Source organism: Nanorana parkeri, unplaced genomic scaffold, assembly GCF_000935625.1.
Source record: "Nanorana parkeri isolate BGI_ZX_2015 unplaced genomic scaffold, ASM93562v1 scaffold1397, whole genome shotgun sequence".
Classification (NCBI taxonomy): Eukaryota; Metazoa; Chordata; class Amphibia; order Anura; family Dicroglossidae; genus Nanorana; species Nanorana parkeri.
In genome coordinates this window covers 92870-120213 of record NW_017307665.1, presented here as the reverse complement: position 1 = coordinate 120213, position 27344 = coordinate 92870, and the positions used below count along the sequence as shown (strand labels likewise).

At 38.9% G+C, this 27344-nt stretch overlaps 1 protein-coding gene and 1 long non-coding RNA gene across 3 annotated transcripts in view; one reads left to right on the top strand and one right to left on the bottom strand.

Annotated features, from left to right (window-relative positions):
• The window catches only part of LOC108798077, a 17086-nt gene extending 13655 nt beyond the window's left edge, over positions 1–3431 (top strand). Inside the window, exon 3 of the long non-coding RNA XR_001941928.1 lies at positions 3422–3431. This is a non-coding gene — a long non-coding RNA (uncharacterized LOC108798077). The remainder of the gene's footprint in view (positions 1–3421) is intronic.
• The window catches only part of VMP1 (vacuole membrane protein 1), a 126982-nt gene that overhangs the window by 8354 nt on the left and 91284 nt on the right, over positions 1–27344 (bottom strand). For both annotated transcript variants that reach the window (XM_018569789.1, XM_018569787.1), the window contains exons 8-10: positions 22928–23008; positions 19149–19265; positions 16898–16959 (exon numbers count right to left, since the gene is read on the bottom strand). In XM_018569789.1, coding sequence (XP_018425291.1) covers positions 16898–16959; positions 19149–19265; positions 22928–23008 — 260 coding nt within the window. The remainder of the gene's footprint in view (positions 1–16897; positions 16960–19148; positions 19266–22927; positions 23009–27344) is intronic.

Here is a 27344-nt window from a genome sequence, read left to right as displayed (position 1 = left end):
ATATATATATATGTGTATATATCTATATCTATATATATTTACACAGTGTAATTATGCCATTATGCTGTGTGGATGTGCAATTGCATGTATTGAACAACACACAAAATCACACATATGAGTAACAAAGGGGTTAAACATATTTTATTTGCTTTTTCTATGAGAAGACACATTGACTATCATTCAATCTATGTGAAAATGTGAACTTTGAAACAGTTTTTTTTTCCAGGCAGTGATCTCACCAGTACCAACGGTTAGTATTTTAATGACTTGTCATTTCCTGTTCTGATAAAGATTCTCATGTTATTTAACCAACCATTTCCTTGAGGCTGCACCAATAGCAGGATACCATTAAGGATGACTCAGAATGGACCTCAGAATTCAATAGCTTGACTCACCCATCTAGGTTACAATGCCCTGGAGAGAAACATGAGACCCAGGTGCTTCTGTCTGTCATCTATAGCGCGCGCGTACACACACATTCATGAGAGGCTTAAATTTACAAAGACAAAACAACAGGATAAGGATCCTTTTTTGAAGAGAAAAAAATACTGACCTTTGTATTTATCCAAGTCCAATAAGATTTCAAAGTTACAGCCAAAATAAAGATGGTTATCCTTGTGTTAAAGCTTAGTGTATTGAGCCTAGTGTCTTGTCTACTGAACAGAAGCAAAGAGGTCGGTGGACAAAGTGATACCAGCAGGACACCTTAATGTACTGTACAAATGTTGCATGAGTACTTTCCATTGAATATCTGATTCTACAAAAATTGTAAGCTTTCAGTTCTCAGAAAGCCTTACTTTAGGCATCGCTTTATCAGTTATTGAGGAACGTGATCGCTGCCTAACATAACTGAAAGTAAAAGAATACAGAGATAGGATCTTATTGCAATCCAGCCAATCACAGTTGGATCAGGCAACACTATGATTTCTGTATGCAGTCCTCAACCACTCCAGACATCCCCTGGTCATACAAAGATGCCCAGTAGTACTCACCTAATCTCCTCCCCAGACCCAAACATGAATGTGCAGCTCATACGTGAACATCTGTGGAGAGACCCTTTTATATGAAAAAGTCTTCTCTGTTATCAGATTGTACCTGCACGATTTGTCTGTACATATAGCTTAAAACAAGTGGCTCTCAGCATTTTATGGTTCAGGGGCCACTTCACCCAAGTTACATGTGTAGTGGCCCATATCTGCCCCTGTAAAAAGCATCTCCTAATGATGGATGTGAATTGCTGCTGAAGTCACTTGTCTCACCCTTAAGGATTTCATTTTGTTGCTGCTTTCCTATGGTGCCTCACTGTTTATGTGCTTTGTATTATCTGGCTTTAGTTATGTACGTTTTGCTCCTTTCATTTCCACGTTTCCACTACTTTGCTCATATTCTCATAAATCACAGAGTTTCAACTGTGTCAGAACACACGAGTGGAAAGCACTCCTCAATAGCTTCCCTGTCCCCCGATGTTTTCGACCAAAGAATCCAGGAAGATCGTCCCTAGAACCTATTGGGTTCCCAACTACAAGACCTAGCAAGACGTTTTCCTCAAGCATCATTAACGCAGTCAACAAGGTGCCATAATTAAGCCTGACAAGGTTGGTGGAAAGCTTTAGGCAGCAAATCCCTAATTTGCTAGCTTCCCACTGCAGCTAGTGACAGCTCATTCTAAAGTGAGTGACTGAAGATGGCTAGCTACCCCCTGTCACATACCGGACGACCAACAGTATTCCAACACACACACACACACACACACACACGCTTAAAATATTTCAGCTTAAATTTAAAAATCAAACATTATATTCAAATATGTTTTTTTTTTCTAAATGAGCATCACATTATAGCTGCATCCAGAAAAGCACAGATTCTTATGTGAGCTTTTCATAGTACTAAGCTACCAGGAAACCATCTACCGCATTAATCATGTACGGGGAAACCCTGAAATGTACTTTAGAAAGGGGAAATGGACTAAGAATTTCAGTTCACACAAGTGGCAGGTATTTGGCAATGCGTGTCTCTGTCATACTATTAAACCCTTTGTACTGGAGTAACAGCTGCATCATTATTTCACTTCTCGATTATTAGGACACTAGCAGAGACTGAACTTCTATTAACCACAACTATAAACAAGTACCAAGGTACAATTCGACCATCTGGACTCAAGCTTACCTTGTTATCTTGGATAACATAGAAACCAAAAACACAATACCACTACTAGGATTACAAAATCTACACACCTAAAAGAATTTACAGTGTGACCTGGCACCGCTTTAAAGAATACATTTTTTGGTATAGGACAAAGTTTAACATGTTTTATGGGCTGCGATCACCTAAACACAATTTTCAAACAATGAAAAAGGTGCAGGATCTGCGGAATAAACAAACATTCACATGATGCTGAAAAATGCATGCAATGTAACAGTCTAAGGCCCCGTTCACACTGAGCGATTTATTGCACGCTAAGTCCCGCTATATCGCGGCTATTTACCACGCGATATCGCTCTCCAATGCATCTCAATGGGGCTCTGTCCGTCGCTGTCACGGGTCGTGCGTCGCGGGTCGTGCGTCGCTACAGCAGGACCCTTTTTGGAGCGGATTTTGCCGCGATTCTAGCTTGCTCAATGCAAGCATTTGCGCGATATCGCGCGTTTGTCGCGCAAAATGCAAATCGTGCGACAAATGCGCGATTTGCGAATCGTTCACTGTGAATGGGGCCTAAAGGGGTAGCAAACCTCCGGCCCTCCAGCTGTGGTGAAACTACAAATCCCATGATGCATCTCTCTTCAGGAGTCATGTCTGTGAGAATCTTGCAATGCCTCATGGGATTTGTAGTTCCACCACAGCTGGAGGGCCGTAGGTTTGATACCCCTGGTCTAAAGGGTATTCAGACTAGCCAAGCAGGATTATATGTTCAATGGGAAAGGATACCCACTAGGAGGAGCTGTTGAAATCACTAAACAGAACACTTTCTTTACTGGCAGTGCAACGGAAGCTAGAATGCAGTCTTGTGTGTGAGACTGTGTTAGCACACAGCGATGCCACTACATCACAATCAACTTGAACAAATCAAAGTGGGGGAAGCATCTACGGCATCAAAGCAAAAGAGCTTTCTTTTCTTAACCCATTTCAGATATTGCACCGCTTCTATTTTTTAAAATTAATCTACATGTGCCTCAAAAGAATTGCGTCTCTAGTGTTGAACTAGACCCAGAACTACCAAGCTATAAACAACAGTTTAAAAGCTATATACCATAGTCCTACCGCCCATTGCACATGCACCACACTTGCATCTAGCTGCCCTCTGCTATTCCTACTTTCTCAGCCTCTGCTGCAACTCTGCTACATTCACTGGCTCTGCTGTATCACCTCTGCACCAGGGCCACATTCTCAGTCTTTCCTTCACCTATTATTAGAATACCATCAGCTATACAGGACTACAAATCCCAACAATACGTATAGCAATGCAGAATACCATCAGCTAATAATCCCAGCCATCAATACATCATACAGCAATTTAGATTAGTTAAAAAAATAAAAAATGCAACACATGGCTTGCTATATGAATGCTTTTCTTACTTCTCTCCAGTTCCTCTTCAACTGTTGGGCAGGTGCACTGATATCTATCCGCACTCTGGGGTGGCCCTGGGATGGCTGGAACTAAAGTTTAATGATCTGCTGCTGCAGCTTCCAGTATTCCTCCACAGCAACCAAAAGTGGAAAAATAGTCCCCTCTCTCCTCCTGTCAGTTCAGGGACAGAGAGGACTTTAGCAAAATTTGCTGCTTGAGTGCGTGCCTGGGACCTCCTGCTTTCCTGCAATAGAGCCTCCTCTGTCCCTGGGCCCCCCTGCTGCCCGGTGGTACTGGAGAGCCAGCTCTACCGTTTCCAGCTCTGACTCGGCAAGAAGCACGTCAGAACTCCACAGAGAGACCCCTACTTCCACACAGAGTGCAAAGGACCTTCTCTACAACATGGTGGCAGGAGACAGGCTTTTCTCATCTGGATGTTGTAGACTTTACACCCATTTTGTTGTGATGCACCAGGAATGTATTTTTTCCCTCTATAGGTTGAACTCGATGAAGTTGGTCTTTTTTCAACCTAACTATGTATTCAGTCAATTTGAACTAAAAGGTCAATTGGTCTTTAAATATTATGGATTCAATGTTCTGTCCCTTTTATCCCTCTTCAAAAATTATTTCCCTGCAGTTCTACTTTAATGGGTTTAGTATAAAGCCATCAACATAATTATTGTTGAGCAAGACTGAGGGGCAGGAAGCCTGTCACCTTACCCAGCCAATGTCTAAAAATAGCTCCAATATCCTTCCAATGGCACTGGGTTTTGATAGAAGGGAGACTGGTTAGCTTCTATCTAAAGGTGCAAGTAAGGATTATTTATGATAGTTTAGTTAGCCGATAATTTTTTCCTTTAAATCGGATTTTTTAAAAAGAAGTATTTACAATTTTAATTAAATATTAATAATTTACTTAATTATTAACTAATATTATTTATTGAATTAACTATTATTAGTTTATTGAATTAACTATTATTAGTTATTTAATTATTAAATATTATTTAATGGACATATATTAATTATTTCCGCATAGCTCTCATCCATGGCATATGCCACAGAAAGAACTTGTGCAGGAAAGAAAACATTATAAAAGCGGACTTCACTCCTGGACTCCTCTCACCAGACGCCTTTTCTGGGGTAATCAGATTGGATGCACGCTTGAATCCACGTCCTGACGTGCGGATTCATACGTGTGAATCGATTGGCTACAGATAAAAAAATGTCATCTTGCCTAGCTGAGCGCGGGAAAGGATATTGTTAGACACACTGCATGCAAAGCTCCACGCACTGCCACTTTCCTGTGTGTCACGGGTTTCAAAGGCTTGAGGGCCGGTTCACACCATCTCTAGCATGTTGCGGCACGGTCAGTGGCCGGAAAGGCCCTATTCATCCCGGGGAGGAGGAGATCATCCAGGGGAGGAGGGCAGGAGGCCGCAGGTCCTCGGGCAGTGCCCGAACAGTCAGCATGCGAGTGAAGCGGGGAGGGGGAGCAAGTGAGGGTGCAAACAGCCCAACTAATCGAGCAGACAAATAATCGATAAGGAAAATCGATTTTCATTATTGATGATTATCGACTTTATTGATGAGTTGTTTCAGCCTTACTTCTATCGTAGTCAGTTATCAGTATTTTAATATTTTGAAAAAGGATTTATATAGCACCAACAGCTTGGTAAGCAAAATAAAGGGAGACAGTCCAGTTACAATACAATTCAATGCAAGAGAGCTAGGGAGGATCCGCTCATGAGAGCTTACATTCCCTTTTCTATCGGGGAGATTACCCCAAACATCTTGTTCTTGGGACACTCAAGAAAATTATTGAGATCGACTTCCTGCTTGCCCTCTTTGATGTGCATTCTCCATATATTTCTTTAAAGATGCTACTGGGGCAGTCACATTTACAATACAGTTTTAGTGGGAAAATAAACAAACAGAAAGAGCATAATCTTTGCTCAACACACAAACTGTTGAGACAGGAATAAAGTTAATATAATAATAAACAAGATGTACCTTAAAGCTTGCCATAGACATGAGATAATTGTTGGACATACAGTCATGATCCAACCTTCTCATGATATCCGCTACGTCAAATTTGTGATAAGCAGGAAAGCTTGGGTCTGCCCCACAGACATAGACATTAGTCAGCTGCTTGGTCTGATTAAAAACAAGAGACTGCCATCTTATGTCTATCGGTACTGTAGGGGTCAGCTTCAAACTTATAGCTTGGAGAGAGCTAGTCCAGATGTCAAGGAGTGTGTTTACGGAGTTCCTGCCCATGTTTATTCTTTCCCTTGCAGGGAGTCTATGTCACCACAATCCAGAACACAACAAAACATTCAGCTTCCTGGCTGACTAGGAGACAAATTAGGTCTGTTTAGATCTGCAGGCTGTTCCAGCACTTGTTCACACCATATGCGTGTGCTGGCCATTTTTGCAAGACAAAGCAATTTGCCTTGTCATAGGTGGGCTCGGTTGAAACCACTGTGTTCTGGTGGTGCGCGCTTAAAAAAAAATGTATGGCATGCAATACGTTTTTTTAAGCACACCACAGTGGGACACGGTACAACCACATTGCACCGCGATGAGCCTATAGAACTTACTGAAATGACACGTGTAACATTTAAATAACATGCTAACAAAACAATAAAAGATAGAAAAAAAATGTGTGATGTGCCTCCATTCAGCACATTGGCACTGTCTGGGCACACGAAGACAAGCAACTGTGTAGTTGAGTGCGGCTGCTGGTGTGAACAAATTCTACCACACACACTTACTTATTCCAGATTATATTATTCCCCAGGTTGAAAATAGGTGTGGCCAGTGCGCCCCCCGCATGCTATTACACAGCCTTACCACTACCACCAGCTTGTCTCACAAAATGTCACAGGTAGGGGGCAAATAAACCCCAATAAACCCCACCCACAAGACTGCCCTGGACCCAAAGGGTCGGTTTGTCACCGTGACCTAAAGGAAACCTGTAAGGAGAGAAATACAGAGACTGCCTTTGCTGGCCTCCTTCTAAAAATGGTAAGAGCCTGGCTGACTCCAGCTTCAATACTTTAATTCACTGACACAAAAATAAGAAATCCTGATTAGCATTCTTGTGATGGCTTTGCATCAACAGCCAAGCAATGAGTATTGCTAAGAGCTTAGCAATAGTAGCCTACCTATTATCTTAGCACAAATGTAAGGTTGCAACGGTAAAGGAAAGAGGTGATGTGGTCTGTAGAAAGATGTACAGAAAAAAAGGTTTTCATGGCCCTGTACACAAATACACACCAGATTTAAGAAATATTTCCCCTTTTGATTGCTACAGAGGCAGTCTAAGCAGTACCATCACTCAAACTTTACTGGCACTTTGGCTATGAAAAAGTCATCTTCGTGATGCTCCAGTACCATTAAAATCTAAAAGGAACACATTTTCTCCCTGATTTCTCACAAATCTACTGATGTTAAAGAACTCCAGGAAACATTTTTTTAACCCTTGCAGTGGGGCTACCATCTCCCCACCCCACTGCAGGGGTTAAGCACTCATTTGTGTCTAGTTGCTAAAAAAAAAAAAAAAAAAAGTTATACTCACCAGACCATCTGAGCCAGCTTGTTCTTAGACCGGTGTCTAGAACATCTGTCTCCCTCTGCTGCAGTGGTCTAAAGATGCTGGTGTCATCACGCTCTATACACTGTGCATAGACCGTGTACAGACGTGAGGATGCCAGGGAGCAGTCCATCTGTGCAGTGGAGGAGGAAACACACTTCATTGATCACAGAGTCAGTTAGCCAGCTCGGATGGTCTGGTGATTATAACTTTTTTGCACCAAGACAAAAATGAGCACAATGCGGGAGTAGCCCCACTGCAAGGGTTAATATTTTTTCCTGGAGTTCTACTTTAATTCTTCAAGCAGAACTGTTGCATAGCTCCTTTATCAATAGGTTGGTGTTTGAAACAGCAGAAATAGAAATCCATCCTGGAAGATACAGGATGTAAAATAAAACAAATTACATTTGAGATTACACACTGCCTGTTCCATGCTAGGATTTCAATATTTAATCTCTTCAGTTCAGCACTGCCATTTATTCACTGAAGTTTACTTGACAGAGCAATTCTAAACTGCTTAAGGGAATACTGACGAAGCAACCTGTCTAGAACAAATACTACATGTTGTTAGTGATGGAGTATGCAGCTGATGCACTTCAGTTGTGAGAACAGCATGCAGGCTCATAAATACCATTATAAGCTGCTGGGATCTCTAAATAAAATGGCACGTGTGCCTCCAATGAAGCAAAGACATGGAAAAAGTTTATTTTTTGACTGTGCTACTAAATTAATAAAAGTTTAAAAAACAGGAAAAAAGCGCTATAGTTCTTGTTCAATAAAATAATACATTACTGTAAGTCACTGTCAATGGTTTATTCACTATAGAATATTTCCAGTTGTTTTACTATTTCTTAGGCACCACTCTTTTGCCAGTTAATAGGGTTTTACTCACTTTCCAGTAATCATAGCAGTAAGCTGTCTTAGTATGTCTGCTCAATGCTTACATCATCAGGACATAATGGATCAAGTCATGGGCCCATAAGTCACAAAATTATTTAAAGAAGGGAGAGAGACTCATAGCAATAAAACATGAACGGCAAAAGCAATTAGACTAGGGACCCACAACAATGCTGTATACTGTATGAATGCCCATATACTACGATGGTTTTCTAGCCTATAAATTAAAGTAGAACTGAAGTCAAAATTTGTTTTTTTAGTTTTGGATAGTGTAAGGGAGGGTTATAACCTCTCCCATCTGTGTTCCATTGGGCCAGATTTCCTCAAAGTCTGATAGCCACAACAGGAAGTCAGAGGAAATCTCTCCAAAGTGAGGGAAATCGCTGGTGGTCAGCAGAGTTACCAGAACTGTCCCCATTAGAAGATTTTCCATCTATTCTTGTTCTGATGACAACCCAACACGGAAATGGGGGGCGGGTGAATCTCCCTAACATGGACAGCAATAAAACCTGGCAAGTGTTGTAATCTCTCCCCGCTCTATCCAAAACTAAAATAAAGAAGCAGTTTTGGCTTCTTTTGCACTTTACTAAATGAGAACATTGTCTGTTTATGTAAGACGGAGCACTACCTTGTACCTTATTCCAAAGGGAACCATTAGTTCAGCAAGCTGCTGCTGCTGCTGCTGCTACTACTACTACTACAAAAATGTCTGCATAAATCAGGTACAAATAGTCCTGTGTGTTGCTCTAACCTAATGAGGCAACTGTCAGCAAATGGTTAAAATCTTTCAGTTGCAAGAGATTAAAATTGCCCAAATAGTTTAGCCCTTAGGGGACGTGAACAAAGTATCACATACAGTACATGCGTTATCAACATGCAAGATGGGAAAACACCTACATGTACATAAATAGTGTGCAGATACAACACAGAAAACGGAATAATCGAAAGTTTCTACAATAGCGATCAGAATGTCTATGGCAAGCAGTTACAGGAGCGGGGGATTCATTTAGCCAGTAAGAGCACTCTAACAAGTTACATGGGCTTCTATGAAAAACTGGCATGTCATAGTGATGACTTCATGTCAGTCACACTAAGGAGAGCAGCTAGAGCAGTGGTTCTCAACCTTTCTAGGGCCGGGACCCCTTGGTTACATTTGGCAGGTTGTGGTGACCCCCAATGGAGCACTGAACTTGGGACTTAGTAACTCACTGGACTCAGGACCCTGTCACACCATATCTAGTGCATTCCGGTGTGGTTCGAGCCCGGAATGCAAAGGATCGCATAGATAAAGCTGGGCCGCGTACTCGGGCGGGAGGGGGCATGGCGGTGCCATTCGTGTCAATGGCTTCAGACACGCCCCCCACCCGCAGTGCAATCGCCTGTACCAGGACGCGAGGTATAGGAATGTCCTCCATTCCGGTGCAGTGCGATCGGAAAAATGCCGCATGCACTATTTTTCCCAATCGCACTGCACTGGAACAGATGGCATTCCTGTACCTTGCGTTCCGGTGGGAGGGAGGGGGGGGGGCGTGTCTGCGGTGCCACCGACATGAATGCAACCGCCATGCCCCCTTGTGCCCCAGAACGTGGTCCGGCATGATCTATATGATCCAATGCATTTTGGGCTCGAACTGCGCCGGAACGCACTGGATATGGCGTGACAGGGCCCTTAGTGACGCACTGGACTCTGCACTAAAAACAGAAGCACACTCACAAGAGAAAGAATACAATCCCTCCCCAGCCCCCCTACCTGCTTGCCCGCTCATTTTTCGTGCAGCCTTCTCATGCCCTGCACTGGCAAGATGCCCGCCTCCTACAGAGCCCGCGCTGTATGGGAGAGCGGAGGACAGATGTCGCTGCATGACCTGGGGAGTGTGCAAAGCGGCACTTTTCTATTCACAGCCACTGCTATCCTCTCACTGACTGACACTGCTGCGCTAGAAGGAAGCGGAGGAGCCTCTCACTTAGCGCAGCAGAAGTGCACGTGGCGACCCACCAACAGGGGGTTGCGACCCACTTTTGGGTCACGACCCACAGGTTGAGAACCGCTGAGCTAGAGGATAAAATATAACTAATTGTCAAAAAGCATCTGCTATTAATGGTAAAAAAAAATAATCAGAAAAACAGTCTAGATTACTTGTCCAATTCCTTTAAACCAAACTCTTCAGCTCATTTAGGCCTTGTTCACACAAAGCGCGGAGCAGGTGCAGAGCAGTTGCAGACCGGATCAAAACTGCATCCAATGTATTCCAATGGTATTTTTTGCTTCAGTTCACATCGCAGCGTGCAGTTCCAAAGCAGGTGAAAAAACTGCAGCAGGCCCCATTTTACCTGCTCTGGATCTGCAAACGCATCAAAAACACATGCAAATGCCTGGAACACACTGAAAGCCCATTTTAAACTTTAAAAAAAAAAAAAATAATTTAAAGCCAAAAACGCATTTAAAAGACTAGCGTGCGTGTGCAGAAACCTGACCGGATCTGCTCTGCATTTGGTGTGAACAAGGCCTAATTGTTCTTCAACCACCAAATATTTATTATGTGAAAATAATTCAATAAAAACGTCTTTAAATAATAGTACTTTGAATAATAATAATAATAATGATAATATTATGGTTACTGTTGACGGTCTTTCTTGGTATCAGCAGCTGCTATTATGAATTTTACAATGCTAAATTTCTAGTAAATACACAGTAATCAGTTATTTGGCACCACTCCTATCGCTAAGAGTGTATTAGCTGGCCATTCAACAGAGTTTAAGGTGGGTGTACTTGCTGGCTATTCAACAGAGTCCGAGGTAGGTGTACTAACTTTCTCTTGCTCAGTAAAGGAAGTGGACAAGTTCTTCTATCCTTCCCAAAAGGGAAGGGTGAAGGTCACAGACAAATAAAGCAAAACAGGCTGCTAAATGAAGCCAGTAACAACACACAGCTGATAGACACAACCCGAGTCCACTGCCACTTGCGACTGGCCATCCCGCTATGGGTAACACTGTCTCACCATTGGCCATCTCAGCTTCAAGACTACCTCAAAAAATTTACTGATCCTAATTGACCTTTCATCATTTATCGACCACCTACTGACCCCCTTTTTACCTCTAGCCATTTTTATAATCCCTTGGACAGTACCATCAATCCTTGGGCCAATTTTAACCACTCATTATTACAGACCAAACAGTTCTATTGCCCTGAATTTCATAGCAAGACCCCTTTTCTTGCATCGTACTTGGAAGCAGTAACTAATAAGAGGGCAGGTTGGGTTGGTTGTGACTGTCTTTAATGAGGCAATAAAACATTATATAAACTCATAAAACAAACTTATATTCAAAACATTTCAAACAATTAATTTGAAATGTAATAAGACACCGTGAGCTCCCATTGGAATAAGCACAGAGCATTTCCTGAATGAATGGGTGTGAACCAAAGGAATGCGGAGAATCTTCAGCGTCAAAATGGGAACAGCTGATAATGAGTGACACGCTCACTAGAATGATGTATCCTAATAATACTAAAGTTTCCAATAAATGAGAGAAGGAATTCAGATATATACTATCTGCTTTAAAGTATATGTTTTAATAGCTTCCAATTGGGTTTTACTATTTACTTCATTTGCAGTTCTAACTTTACTGCATTTATGTTAATTGTTTAGACATATTTTTTAATGTATATATATGCATGTTCATAAAGAAAAATACACATACAGTATACATAAGCAACTCCAAAACTGTTAATCATACCACACATGACAAAAAATAAACAAGTCAGTCAGGAAAGGCTGTCAAAATGGTAGCACTTTAAGCTACTCAATGTGCCCTACAAAATGTACTAAGTACTGTAGTTACATTTCCAATGGAGACAAACATGTTCTGAGCCCTGGCAGCAGTGCTAGGTGCAGCACAGTACCATGTCTCCCTTGAGAATATTTTCACTTCTGGAAGCTGCACAATGGCAACCTGCAGTGCTGCACTGAAGCCTCAGCAGTGCCAGGTCACAGCAGTCCTGTTAGGTACTAACAGAACTGTAAATAAACTGAGCTGTTAAACTCCTGAGCTATAGAGCATTGAAAGACATGCAGCAACCTAAAGAAACCAACCAGCATTATTTTACTCATCTAAACGAAGGACATTGAAATCCGGTATCTCTGGGTTATTACACTTTGCACCTCATCATTGCTCTGTGCGTTGGTTTAAATATTTTAGCACTAGTAAAACCAGCAATGAAAGCAATGCGTGTATGAAATGGTGATATTTTTGGTTTTACTATGTATGGCCCACAATCAGTAAGAAGTAATTTTGTTTGTTGCTGAACAAAAGAAACTAGGGATGCACCGATACCATTTTTTCAAGACCGAGTACGAGTAGCTATACTTTTCCTCAAGTACTCGCTGTTACCAATTATCAATACCTTCTTATTTAAGTGTCATGTGACAATTTTTCTAAAACAATACAGACTAATGATTTTAGAACAGTGGTGGAGCGCCAGGGCCTGGTCCCAGCTGTAAATGCTGCACCCCTGGTAGTTCTGCCACTGACTACAGGCAAAGAAAAAAATAAAACTTTACTCAAATACAAATCTCAGAACTACATTATAGAGCAAAGCAGAATAATATGAAGCTACATACTCTGTGTTGATTCCCAGGGCTATGCAGCATCTTAGGAGGCTGTGTTGGGTCTCACCAGGGCTGCGCGGGGGCATGTGCAGGCAGCGAGTCTCATCATGGCTGTGTGGGCGGCAGGAAGGAGGAGGAGCTGATGTATGGCCGGACCAGCGATGTAAACAGCTGCTGCGAGGTAACCACAAGGCTGCCATGAGGTCCCCAGCAAGTGCAGAACCTTATGGCAGCCGAATCCATTAAAAAATTAGCCCGTATTAGCTTTAAGTATTTCCCACGAAACTGTAAGTAGTTCATTAGTTGGAGTAACACAATGCTACTCCCTCTGTGCTTGGGATCCAACATGTTGTATTCTATTAAGAGGAACAACTGAATAGAAAAACGCATGGCAGAAAAAAAACTTTACTCACAACCAACTGTGTAAACAAAAAGGAGTTACTAGCTGGAGACCAGGCCACTGTAGGCAGCAGAAAGGACTAACCAAGGGGAAACTATGTGTCACTTGCAGATAGGAGCTTTGGCAGGAAGAAGCTACCTAATGCTGAAGAAACAAAAGGCATTAATTGAGTGGGGAGTGTGCGTCACTCAGACTAATGACGGGGCATGTAATTCCTCAACATGTTCCATGGAACCCCTTCCATGGAAAGCAATAGAACAGGGGATTATTAGTGGCATTTACCCATACCAAGCAGAATTGAAGCTCCTGCTGCTCAGTTCACATGGTGTATCACACAAGTTTTTAAGAGACTGGGTCACATCAGAGGCTATGTCATGGCTCTGAACCAGGAAAGTGCTCTGTGGCTAGCTAACAGCTCCTTAGGAAGCAACACAGGCAGAGTCTAGTGCCCAAAGAACACACTTCAGGCAGTCCCCCCCATTCTTCGGTCCAGCAGGATCCGGGTAGGACCTTTAAGGGATCACCGAGGATTAAGGCATCACTGAGGATTAGCCTATCTGGATTGCAGCATAGAGAAACCAGCTCAGCAGTAAGTAAATTATCTCTTAATTGAAGAAAAAAAATCTTGATAAAGAAAACAAAATGGCTAGTAAAAAAAGGGGTACACTTTTCTCAATAGAAAAAAAAAAAGACGCCCATCCTCCTATGACACAAGCAAAAAAAATAAGCATGGTGGAAGTGGCAGGTGTAGTACCTTGCTGGCCAAAGCCTTTTTTTGTTTGCCAGTGGCTAAATCCTCCTGTAGACAGCAATATAATCCATTCTTATCAGACTAACTACTGATGCTGTGTCCCGTAATGAAAGAAAAAGAAAGCACGTGTCCAATTGACCCCACAGGTAGACTTTCAGGAAGAAGTTTAGTGAAAGGTCAATGATTTTTAGATAATCCACATGGAAGGTCTGATGAAACTGCACTGTAATGCTGATCAGACTCTGCGTCTGCTAAGCTGCTACCACACTTGTAATAACATTGCACAGAAAAGATGAGACTAGGCATCACCTCTGGACAGAATCCAGATAGTCAAAGAAAAAAAAAAAAGACAGAGATATTGCATTGCTTTGAAGTATAACTGCTGTCACCAGTGTCACAAAGAACACCATGAGACATGTCCTGTGGATACAGCTTATCATTCAAAGCAAAGATCAACTTGGCGTGGGTGGAAAACTATCTCATTCATGCAATTGTGCAACACAGTGACTGTGCGTGAGTGTCACCCAGTTCAGCAATGTGATAAAAAGGGAGTGGCCAGGAAATGCAGAGGAATATAAATACATTCTTGGCATATAATGAGAAAGGTTTTGATAGCTGAATGGTGTTAAGCCTATCCCGTATTTTAAGATCAATCACAGTAAAAAAGGTGTGTAGAATGGGATCTGTAAATGACCTCTTCAGTTGAAAAGCAAAACTCTTGACCTATCTACAACTCATGTGAGCCACTTTACCAGACAAAGGGAACTGTACAGTACTGTATGAGCACAGTTTGCTCGGTGACATTTCAGGTGTTCTCTTCCAAAGATGTGCAAGCCCTGTTCTTCCACAGTTTGTTTCTATCACTCCAGGTACTTGTCACTGACACTTGTTTCCCAGGCCTTATTAGGAAAAAAACCCTTCACCATTATCTAATCATCTAACTTACATTCATCACATTGCAGACCAGCCTTCTACATATTGCATCAGATTACAGGTTTCACTTCCATTCCATCACTCTTGCACAGATTCTAATTTTGAAATCACATAACACATTCCTATAAAAAGCTTCAGCACCTACAAAATGTATATTTCTCTGGCAGTTCATTTACAAATATTACAGCAAAATTGTCGCTGCCAACAAGATGGTTAACTTACACTACAATAATAATAATAGCAGGAATCATTTAGGTTGCGAATAGATAAAAATACTAATTGTGTTTCTTGCACTAGTCTTCTTAATAACAAGATAAATTAGGAAGTTTTAAAGGGCCAGTCCACCCAAAAGTGATAGCTTAGTTATAGGTGGAGTAGACAGTCTGCCTCCGCCTTTCGATTTGCCTTAGATACTTTAACAGGAGGCTCTTTGTGCCATAATTCCTGACTATTTTGGCTTAGCTGGATGTGTTCCCAACCACCTTTGTGTGTCCCGGCAGCCCCTATTGCATTCTCCACTATATAAAATAAATAAAGAATTCAACGAGGAGTGTGGGATTCTTGTGCAGACCCCAGAATACTTTAGAGATATTAGAAATTGCTAGGTAGTGTAAAGCTGGCTACACACTGGTCAAATTTCAGCCAAATCCTGCTGACTTGGCTAACATTGGACCAGTGTGTGACCCAGTTGGCACCTCTCTATTCAACAAAAGTCAATTGTCGGACAAACAGTGACTGCATCTACTGCGGTCAAAATACAATAGCCTGGCTGGGGGGATTCCCCCATAAACGCTGTGTCAATAAGGTAATCCAGAGTTTTTTTTCCCTCATTCAGCTTATGTGTATACAATATGTATTTCATTTATTATATATTTCCAAAGCTTGGGCAATAATGTCCCTTTAACAGTCCTAACCACAGAAAATACGATTATGAGCAGACCATCCTCATGCACATCTGTTATGAGGAAATAGGAACATTTTGGGCTCATTTCATTTAATAATAAAATGTATTGATTTGCTGCGGTTAGGCCTAATCCAGGTCTGAAATATAACCCTGACAATTGGGTTGTGTTTAACTGCATACCCCATTGGCCCCTTTTCATGAATTGCCCTTATGACCACATATCTTTACGGTCACAAAACCTCGTATGCTTCAAGTAATAGAAGTCATTGTATAAATGGTTAAATTCCCAGTATTTGATCTCCCTAAAGATGGAGATAAGGTCTGTCCACCGCCTGAAATATTTCCAACCTAGTTCTCAGCCTATGTTGTGTTTTCTTAAACTTTGGCTTGACAGCAGGTCTAAAACATATGATATGCTCCAAACTGAGCATAGAGTGATACAGGGATCACATGTGGCATGCAAGTATTTGGAGGTGTCTGCTGTCCATAGTAAGGCTATACAAAGTTCCCTACAGATACATGAGGATACTTTTTCTACATTTTTCTTTTCAATAATCTTTACTAATTTTTGGGAAACACACACAACTTACATCTAAATTCAGTAGCCTTTTTTTCCTACATTTTTAATGGGACTGAGCCAAAAAAACTATTTTACTGGTAATTCAAGCTATATAACCGCCCCAAGAAGGGTGATAAAAGTGATGGAAAATGGTTTATCCATTTTACATTTAACACTATAGAATCACAGTAGTATACGACTGTTCTAGTTTCTAAAAGAAACAAAGAAAAAAAGAAAAGAAAAAACACCACCTGAATAACCAAAAGGATGACTAGAGAATGATTCATTGACAAGCCTCTAAAGAACAAAGGGATGACCAATGCTTAGAGTGTTTGCATCAGCTAATTTTAACAACCTTCCTGTGTTGCTTATTAGAAATGCCTCAGGTAAGGCAATAATGAAAAAGTGACTCAAATTCATGTATTGTGTAATGACATGTTAAAAGCCACGACAGTTGTGTTTTCCCAGAGTAGCAAAATATATTCAAAATGACTACATATTGAGTAAAAGTGATATAGTTGGACAGGACAACAAAAGAGAGAGAGAGAGAGAAAAAAAGTTTTTTTGTAATACTCGTACATGACTGATAAGAATCACATCATCGAAGAGAAAGAACAGAACAATTTAGGGCTAAAGAGCATTGTATTCTCAGTTGAGTAGGAGGCAATTGTTACTCAGTAACTCACCCAATTAGCGACACCATCTGCTCCACTATGTGCTTGCTGAAAGTTATGATAACAAACAGCTTCTGTAAACCAAAGAAAGAGTACAATCAATTGAGGGGAAAATTGTTGGTCACAGACAGACAGACGTGTTACCAAGAACAAATGTGGTGGCAGAGGTATCTGCCTAACATTGGATAAGTTCCTGTGCTACCAGGACCCCCAGTGATCTTCTGTCCAACTGATCTGAAGGATAATAGTGGCACAACAGTATTAAAGTACATATTCACTATTCTTTATTCTGACCTGCTGGACAGTTTCTGTGTGCAATATCAGATGTACTTAGGAAAAGCCCTACAAGGCCCACATCCCTTGTTAATGACAAATAATGTTTAAATCAGGAGATAATTTATGTATTGAAAATAAACAAAATATCATGGTTTCACATCAGACCAGTATGTTTTTATGATTGTATGAGAATGAATCAAATCTGTTAAAAAAAAAAAAAAAGATATAAAATTCACTGGAGGAAAAAAAAACATGGTAGATTGTGATAACACATTAAACATTTGATATTGTATATCTGAAATATTACAAGCGGTATATACAAGTACGGTATATTAAACATTCAGATGTTAAAAAAATTTATAAAATTTGCCAATAAATCTAAAATGTATTTTTAGCGAAATGGATATTTTAGGTAACAATGTCTAAAAATGGCATACAACATTTTAGTGAATTTTAATATGCTTTCAAAAAAACAGAAATTCACCGAACAGGAGAAAAAGACCTAAAAGCACAGCTGCAGACATGTACATCACCTGGTGGAAATAGTGGAGGGGATTTACAAAGCATTGCACATTTTTATTTTTGTGAAATTATTTATTTTTGTGCAAATGATTTAAAACATTGTAAATTTTTTATAACTTAATACATAGATCTAAAAAGGTTTTGCAAAGTTTTCATGTGATTTATAATCTTCACTCCTGTGCACATAACACCTTGCCTAGAGTAAAAAATAGATTATGTGCAAGTTGTGTTGTGTAGACCAGTGACAGCTACATATACAATATACACACAGTATGTAAAGTAGATTTTATATTTGCTACTGTATACTCTATTTACTGTATATTTACTGTATATATACTGTGCATACAAGCCTTTGTACATCTGCTTCTGGTATTTACAGGTATCATGCAGTAATTACAAATAATTTAATCTCAAATGAGCAATGTAGTTTTCGGTGAAGAACCTCCTTAAATCTGAGGTTTACAGTAGTAGAGTCCAGGGGTGAGCATTTCATATCACCCAACCCCGGGACATGGAGTTCTGGGTGCTGGGCAGGTGTTTTGTTTTTTCTATATTTAACCCTGCTGCGGGCAAGCAGAACTAAATATAGAGCAGGGGAGCCGACGCTCAATTTGTACAAGTGATCTTGTCGTCTGTACAGCTTGTAGCAGCCTGCTTGTCTCCCCCACCTTTATGGCTTTGGGATGGAGAGCAGATTGGAGAACGCTCACCTGGCCGCGCTGACCAATGAGAAACACTTTTTAGCACATTGAAATACGGTTTTGGTTAAAATTATTTTATTTTTCTTGAGGGAAAAATAGATTGGGCCCACGCTTCAGTCCTTGGTAGTTCGGCAGGTAAGTTCCCGCCCCCCGTCAGGAAGGTCTCCCCCCCCCCGCAGGCTACCTTGCACAAATACTGGCATCTTATTTAATGGTCAGAATTGCAAAAGGAGATGCTGTAGACGCTGCATATTTCCCTTAAAATACTTTGTGGTGGCTACCCTGCATGCGTAAAAGGTTAACTGGTATTCTTAAGTGAATGATTATGGATGCGCTGGCAGTGTTTGCATTGCGTCTGACCGGCCTCTATTGTCCATGGGAGGTTTTATAATATGCAATGTACAGAGCACTGTTATAGAAAACCAGAGATTCACAGTTCAAAGGTGTTTGCATAAGGTAAACTATAGTTAAATATCAAGGTTAACCACTGATTTCCTGAAAACTGTAAGTGGTAAAACTATTTTAAGAACAAGTATTTAAAGTAGGTCTTTAAAAACTGTGAAACAATTTAGATTGTTCTATTATTTCACAGTACTGGGTAAAGAGAAAAAAAAGGGAATAGTTTGTTGATACACTGCAATGTTGCAAGCAAAATATGTACACTGCACATACATGCAACACATTACAGCCTGTCATTGTAACAATGAAAGAGGCAAAATCAGACATCTGATACATTTACATAAATTCAAGAAGCATGAACTTGCCTGAATGTGCATTTTGATTATTGCTTTGCCAATCAAGGTGGCTCCAAAGAAAGTCCAGAAGGGAACCATAAAATGTCCACATGTTATTCCTGCCAGGTCAAATAGGGGATTGGGAATCTGGGAAGAAAAGAATTAAAGTACAATGTTAAAACATCAACAACTATACTACACAATTTCCCAGGTCACTGTAGTTTTTTTTAGTATCCTAGATAATCATTAGATGCATATTGTGCCACATTTAAACATTCCCTAAAACAGAGTTAGTGGCGTGCTGGTGATTCTACTATGTAAAGATAAATCAAGAGACCTGAAAACACTCATATGCTGGATAAGTAGTTGGATTTTTATTGCTAAAAAAGGTTAAGTAGAGGATAATTGCATCCAGTTTCTTTTATGATATCAGGGTTGATCGATAGAAGGGAGGTTGTGGATGACACTGGGCCTAATTGTACTGGAATTTCCTTGTACTCCTTTCTTGCCGTGTTTCTAGAGGTCTTCTGACAGGTTACTGGATACAACTATCAGTGAAGATTTTATTAATTTCTATATGTGGCAATTTGTATTATTGGGGTCCTGTCTTCTTCCATTAGGTATACAAGAGGGCCAGAGAGCCGTCACTAAAACCTGGAAGGCTGGTCAAAAATGCTGATGATCAGCATCTCCATGCAACTTGGTCAATCTCAAGTAAGGACACATGTTTCAAGCCGGTACATACTTCACATGCATCAAATGTAAGGCTCAGGTGACACAATCCATTTCTTCAGACTGATGTATACATGCAGTCACTGTATAGCTGTTCCTTTTAATTAATATGCCATGTGAATAAGGGCCTGGGGGCAGCGAGACATCAGCAGGACACTAATGTAATGAAATGGTTGGTAAAACTACTGCACAATAATGGTAGGGCATATGGGCAGAAAAAGTTTTTTTGCACTGTGATAGATAGTATATAAAAGGGTGCATCTTGCTTAACAAAAAAAATCACCAATAATTAAAAAAGGAAGGAACGCAGTGAAAGCAAGGGGGCTCCAACGTCTTTGATAATCGCCCAGACCATCCATAGGAATATGTTAAAACTGTAATGCTACACTGGTGCAGCAGAGTGTGCAAGTACTGCATATGACTGTGTTCTCAAACATTAATTAAACTTACGTTTTAGAAACGGCATACAAAGGTTGTAAGGTTAGAAAAAAAAGAAACCAAACTGCCATGGCCCCCACTGCTTGTCCTGCACAGATCCCACCATGACCTCACCTCCTGCCCCCACAAACGCACAGAGAGGAATTTATCAAAACTGGAGCAGACAAAACCTGGAGCAGTTGCCCAGGGCAACCAATCACCTTCTCTCCAGTTTGTTCAGTTAAGATTTAAAAATGAAAGAGAGAAGCTGATTGGCTGCCATGCACAGCTGCTCCACTTTTGGTAGAACCCCCCTAACTGTATTTCTGCTATATGATACGGCCCAGATTTTTCCTCCTTCATTACTAGACACTTGAAACTGCTCAAAGCCATAATCATTCCAGGAGATTACAACCCTCCTGGAATACCTATGAAGCCATTAACTTATTGAATGGATGAGACCAATGTATCCCCTCAACTGATGAGACAAATGTACCTTGCCTACCCTGAACTGATGAACCCCACAGACATCCCACCACAACCTCTGACTGATGTGATCCATGGAGCTCTCTTTCCCCCCAGGCTTAGGATGCCTCTTTAGGGTACCAGCTAGCCAGTACAGATGACACCTATGGACTCACTTGATCCCCAACTAACTGATGTCCCCTGCTGACTGCTCATCCTTCTACAAGAAACAGGCACATTTTTGTTGTTCTCTGTTAATGACATATTTTAAAGAGGTTTTCCTGAGTAGTATTAAACATGTGTGGGCAATTTAAAAAAAAAATCATCGATCTAGGACAGACGTACCAGAAATGCACAAAATTACCCACCAGAGAAAGGAATGCTTATTTGATGGAAATGTGTTAGTGATAAAGAAAAGAATGCCTTCCTTAAATCAAAAATGGAACTTGCACTGAACTGCATAATTAGCTTACATCCTAGGTTACGACCTCATCGTTTAAGGGTGGTTTACGTATTCCAGTAAATGTTATGAATATGACGTACCATATTACTATGTATGTAATGTAGGTATTTTTACACAGAGGCTTAATAGTTTACACTAAAAGAACATTAACTCAATTAAATTACACACAAAGTGCAGTTATTTCAATTGACTAAGCTGCAATTCCATGTGCACCATGACAATGCAATACACAGATATATTATACACACAAAACCTTAGAAATATTAAAATATCCAATTGCTAAACCTATACCTATTTATACATTTAAAAATTATACAAGTGGTCAGAATTGGAGCTAATGTAATTGGTTTATTTCCATTTACACAGAACAGGTGTGTATAACCCACTGCTTTACAGTACATGCTGAGTTACAACTTTTTACACTGGATATATTCCCCAAATCCAACAACCCCTAAATCAATAAGTAGGCTTATCTCCAACTGGTCCTAAAACAATGCTCACCCTCTCAAATAGTTTATAAACGGAGACTAAGACTTTTAGTTATTCATTTTCCACGTATACACACTCACAGTGGGTGTACATTCCAGTGCCTTGTAGCTGTTAGCTTGCTTATTGGCGCAGTTCATTCTTTATATTGTATTATTGGAGACTAAGACTTATTTACACTGGACAGTAAGCTGTACATTCACTTTTCATGGATGTATCATCTGTTTTTTTTATTGGTCAGCTAAATGGCCTGTACTGTATACATATATTTTGTTCCGTTACAAAAAACACATAACGTCATGTAGGGACCACATTTCTGTACTGGAGAAAAGGTATTTAAAGACTTTTTACAGCAGTAGCATAAGCTAATGGAGTGCTTAAACCCTCAGGCATCCATTGCATATACTTTAATAGGCCTCTCTGGTGGATACAAATGTAAATACTGACACTTTTCTTGGTGCTAGATACCCAGGTCATGAGTGTAATGAGATGAGGGTGCACCATCTTTCTCCTGTGAACTACTAGTCCCATGAATTAAATACATGAAATACATATGTTCGAAGCCCAGCCTGTGAGACAACTATGGCTTCTTCCATAGATAGAGCAGAGAATTTGGTGTAGACATGAAGGGGCTGGAAGAGTGTTATTCGCAAGATTACCAGGAAAAAAAAGGGAAAGCAAGCCTGAAAAATAGCAAACTAATGCAGCAACTACAGCTAAGGACTGATTAGCTGCAATATATAACATTTTTGTTTACGGGTTTAGATATGCTTTCATTCAGAGGATGCTATCACAAGGCTCCTGGGTGTGCGGAGTGCAAAGGTGCTCAGAAAGGCTCCCTTCACCACCAACATAAGTATACAGAGTTTATCTGTAATGCATCTGATTTACCTAGTGCAACAGCAAATCTGTAGATAGGAGAATGTATGTAGTGGAGTTGACAAAAATGCTGTAAAAAAAAGTTGACAGTACAATACAAAAAAAACAGTCTTATACTGCCATATTATATATATTTATATTATTATTATTCTACTAGACTGATAAAGAGCCATATTATATGCAGTGTTGCAAATGAATAATTACAACGAAAAGAAAGGGGGCCCTGCCTGTAAAAGCAAAAAGGTAAGGCTCACTAACCAGACTTAGAAAGGACACATGTTACACCCTTTGTGCAACCTATGTGCAGTTCTAGTTCTATAAAACATTATTTAAAGCATAATATGTAGAAAAAAATAAAACAACTTACAGAAGCACAGGCCAAAATCCCCAAGAATCCTACTTTCTGCACCAGGTTTTGAACAGCGAGTTTAGCTCTGGATGCAAAGTCCTAAAGAGTAAAGAAGATCATGTTAAAACACACAAAAAAAATTCTATTTGTTTTTTTGGGTTCTGAAATAATACATTCATCACAATACAAATATATAGTTAGTAGGCAGGATTTAAAGCAAAGTTACATTCACTGTAAAAAAAAAAAAAAAGAAAAGAAAAGAAGAAAAAAAGGATTTTAATATAACAGAACATTTTTATAATTTGTATGGCACAGTTGTGATAATGGAATTCTATAAGCAAAAAATTAGAAATCATAGAATCTATCAAAAACTCTTTTATAATCAACGGTCACGGTGGAACCCAGGAGGTAGTTATGGGCAACAATTCCACTTTTTGCTACAGTTTTCAAAAACGTATTGATGGGAATTGAATAAACCTGAAGCTGACAGAATCTACTTCTATTCCTCATCTTTAAAACATAACTGAACAAACTAAAGATAGAAGTGATTGATTACTATGGCCAACTGCTTCAGATTCTGCTCCAGTCTTGATACATTTCCACCATTATATTTCTTGTGAACTGTCAGAATGTAAAAAGCTTACCATAGGTCTGTTTTTATAATAGGGTTATATATTATTATTATTATTATACAGGATTTATAAAGCGCCAATAGTTTGCACAGCACTTTACAATATAAGGAAAACATTACAGTCACAATACAATATACAATAATTTATTAAATATGAACATTAATCTAAATATTTTTTGGGAAGTAAAAGTACAAATAATTAACAAAATGCGTGTTAAGGTGCCCATACACCTTACGAATATCGGCCATTTTTTGTTTGCGATCGCGTTTCCGTCCGATATTCGTAAGGTTGATGGGCAGTGTACAAATACTGTACAATCGTACGACTTTTGACTTTCCAGCAGGATAGAAGTCTGCAAGGTTGGTGGCATTCCCGTACGTCAAAAATCATACGATTAACACTGCTCATGCGCAAACAAAAATCTGTGTGGTCGATTAACGAAATTCGTCCACGTAATTTCTGCTAAAGACCGCTAAATGAACTGTGCAATGGTTGGGGCAGGACGGGGCCGCTGTATGAAAATCGTACGCCGGTTCGATCGGACGAAAATTTTCATCCGATGATTGCGAGGTGTATGGGCACCTTTATTCAACTGAAAAAATGCTGTTGTATTCTGATTTTCAACTCTGGACTCCTGTTCCCTTCCTACTGCGCAGGTGCAACACAATCTTCATTGCGGACATTTAAAATGGCAAAAAGTACTTTTTAAGTGTGCAGGAGTGGAGATGGCTATAACCTGATGTGCGCAGGTGCAGCATTGTGTTATCTAAAGGCTGGCCTCTATATCTAAGAAGAAGAGACTGTCTGAGGATGACACTTGCTGGGAGATGGCACCAGGGTTAGTGGAGCAGCAGACTAGAGCATAGACTATTACTGCAGACAAGACAGAAAAGACTCCTCCTGTATGATATGCTATGGTAACTATCACTTATTTAGAAAATGGACACTTTCATTTGTGTTTGTAATTTACAGTTCTACTTTAAAGCTATAAACGTGTTTGTTGGTAAATGTAATAAGATATTAAGTACCACTGCCTTCTATCAATCATGAAATAATGTCTATACAAATGATCCTTTTACAGGATTCAAATCATTGCAATCAATATACAGGGGACTAATAAATTAAAAAGCAAGGACATTATGAGGAAATATCAGGTATTTATAAAACTGGAACATAAAAAATGTTAAATGTGGCATAATGTATTTTGAGTCAAACTTGATTGAACAAAACATCATCACTAAAAGTATATTAGGATAAATCTATACAGAAATAAATATGTTGTTTGTAATAAATATTTTTTTCCATATACTACAGATGATCGTATATTGTTGCTTCTTTTTATAGTTCTGTGATGTGAATAAATATGCAGTTCCACATATGGAATATAACTAAAGCAATCAAAATAATATTCAATAGGTTGTTAAATAATATTTATATTTATAAGACAGTAAGGGAAATATTTTTTTCTAAATCATGCTAAGAATGCAAACATATAAAATTTACTGAATAACCAAGGATGAAAAACAGACATTTAATTACAATTACTAAATTGCTCAGGATCTTAATATGACTATATGGTTGTTTAAAAAGGCATGATTTTTGTATATATTTCTTTTTTTATAAATGCTAAAAATATGCACATCATTACAATACGGCATATTGAAAAAAATTATCTTGGTGGTTTAAAAAGATTATCAATAAATTAGATAAATGCAATACATTTATGTATATATTTTAATATATGATGCAGTTAGTATTTAGACTGTAAATAATGTATGCATTTAAAACACAAGTGAAATGTGCAATCACAAAATCTAGTTAAAAAAAACATCAGGTTGAGGAATAGTTGTTTTTTTAGTATTTTCTCCATCCATGTATGATTTATCTGTTATCTTTTATTAATTTCTGGTGAATTAAAAAATGCATTAAAAAAAACATGAATTAGGAAGAAAAAAAAATATTTACAGTTCCTAAATGCTTGAGCACTTTTTCTTAAACTAATTTGCTTGAGGCTAATTTTAATATCAAAAGCTAATTCAATCTGAACAATATATTAAATTGGGAAGGGGTTAAATCATTTATTTCAGAAAATTATTTTGTCGTAAAACAACTAAAACCTGCAGTAAATAAACCTGTACAGTATTACAATTTTAAAACAGAAAATGCCTGTGATAATTTCTATAAAAGCAGAGTAGCTAACTGTAATTTTAACAAACTTTGCAGTACAATAATGATGAAAAAGAACAGCTTAATTATTATGCTGCAAAATAAACAATTTATGGTTCGATGTGGGAAAGTGTGTACTCCACAGATTACTTTATATAAATCAAAAAGAACTATGTTCAGTCTAGGGATTAAAAAACACATTCACACACTTACAGCTTCATCCAACTGTAAGTTTTATTACAATGTTCTTGTCTTGTTACCTTCATGTGGGGTGTGAAGATTAATATAACCTCGAATGAAAAATATGGAAAATCCCTGTAATCGAGTTTCAGTTTTTATAACTGATTTGTGAGGCTTAAAAGGAAAACTATGTAAAACTAGTAAATATGAAACACTAATTTTAATTGAAACGTGTTTATAAGACAGACACACACACACACACACACACACACACACACACACACACTGACCTTTAAGTTACACATATAATCTAAAAACAAAATTAAGCTCTAAAATAAAACATATTCTTGAACTTGATCGATAGTAATACAAACCTGACTTGAAACATTTGTTTCACAATTTCTTTTTTTCTATTTTGCAGTTTTAAATATATAAAGTACCCTCACTTAAAATATACTAAAACATATTAAGTATCCTCAAAGTTAGCCTAAATAATTATATAAATATAAATGAGCCAATACTAAGTCTTAGAAATAATGACCAATAATTAGAATAAATGCTGTGCTTTTCCCTGATTAATATTGCGCTGCTACTTTATCTTTACCGGTCATTCATTATCTCAGCTTTAGAAAGAGTTAGGGAGTTAATTTAATTTGCTGTTAATATATTCACCCTATTCTAAAATACACCATATATCTAATGAAAATAAATAGCACCAACACACCTCAAAATTAAAATAAAATAATTAAAACAATCTTATGAAAAATACAGTGGCTATATAAATAAAAATGCTACTATTCTAGTCTGTTAAAATATTGTTAGTAGGATTTTTCACCTGAAAGTGTAATAAAAGTATGACAATTTTTGCAGAGCTGTAATGTTACTTCTTTGCAGATACCATGTTCATTGTTGTTCATGCTGCATTGGAAATGCTTCTACCCCTTAGTCATACACTAACTGCCTGAACTGATAACCCCCACTGAAAATAAAATAAACTCTTTTGAAAATAAAAGACAGCTTGTACAGTGCTTTATTGTGATCAGTTAGTTACTTTTGATTCTGGTGCATAAGCTGGAAAAATACATCAACGTACAACTCCAAAAGTGTCCTTTAGAAATTCCCATTATAAACACAATTTTGTATATAACGCTTACAGGGGGAAAATAGCAATTTTGGTGCCTATCTGTGGGTCAGTGTTCCCAAGATATGTTCAATTATGCAGATACTTCTATTAGTATGAAGCTATACAGTGACATCCCTGAATCCAATCCATATACTTATTGACCATATGTTCTTCAGCCAGAGACCACCATTTTAGATCTCTAAACTGCTTTTTTTTTTACATTTGAATAACTTATATCACATTTCATTGTGCAACTGGGAAAATTCGGGTCTTTGCTTGCATCTTACCTGCTGGTGATATATTTAACAATACAATAAGTGCATTATGTGGTTTG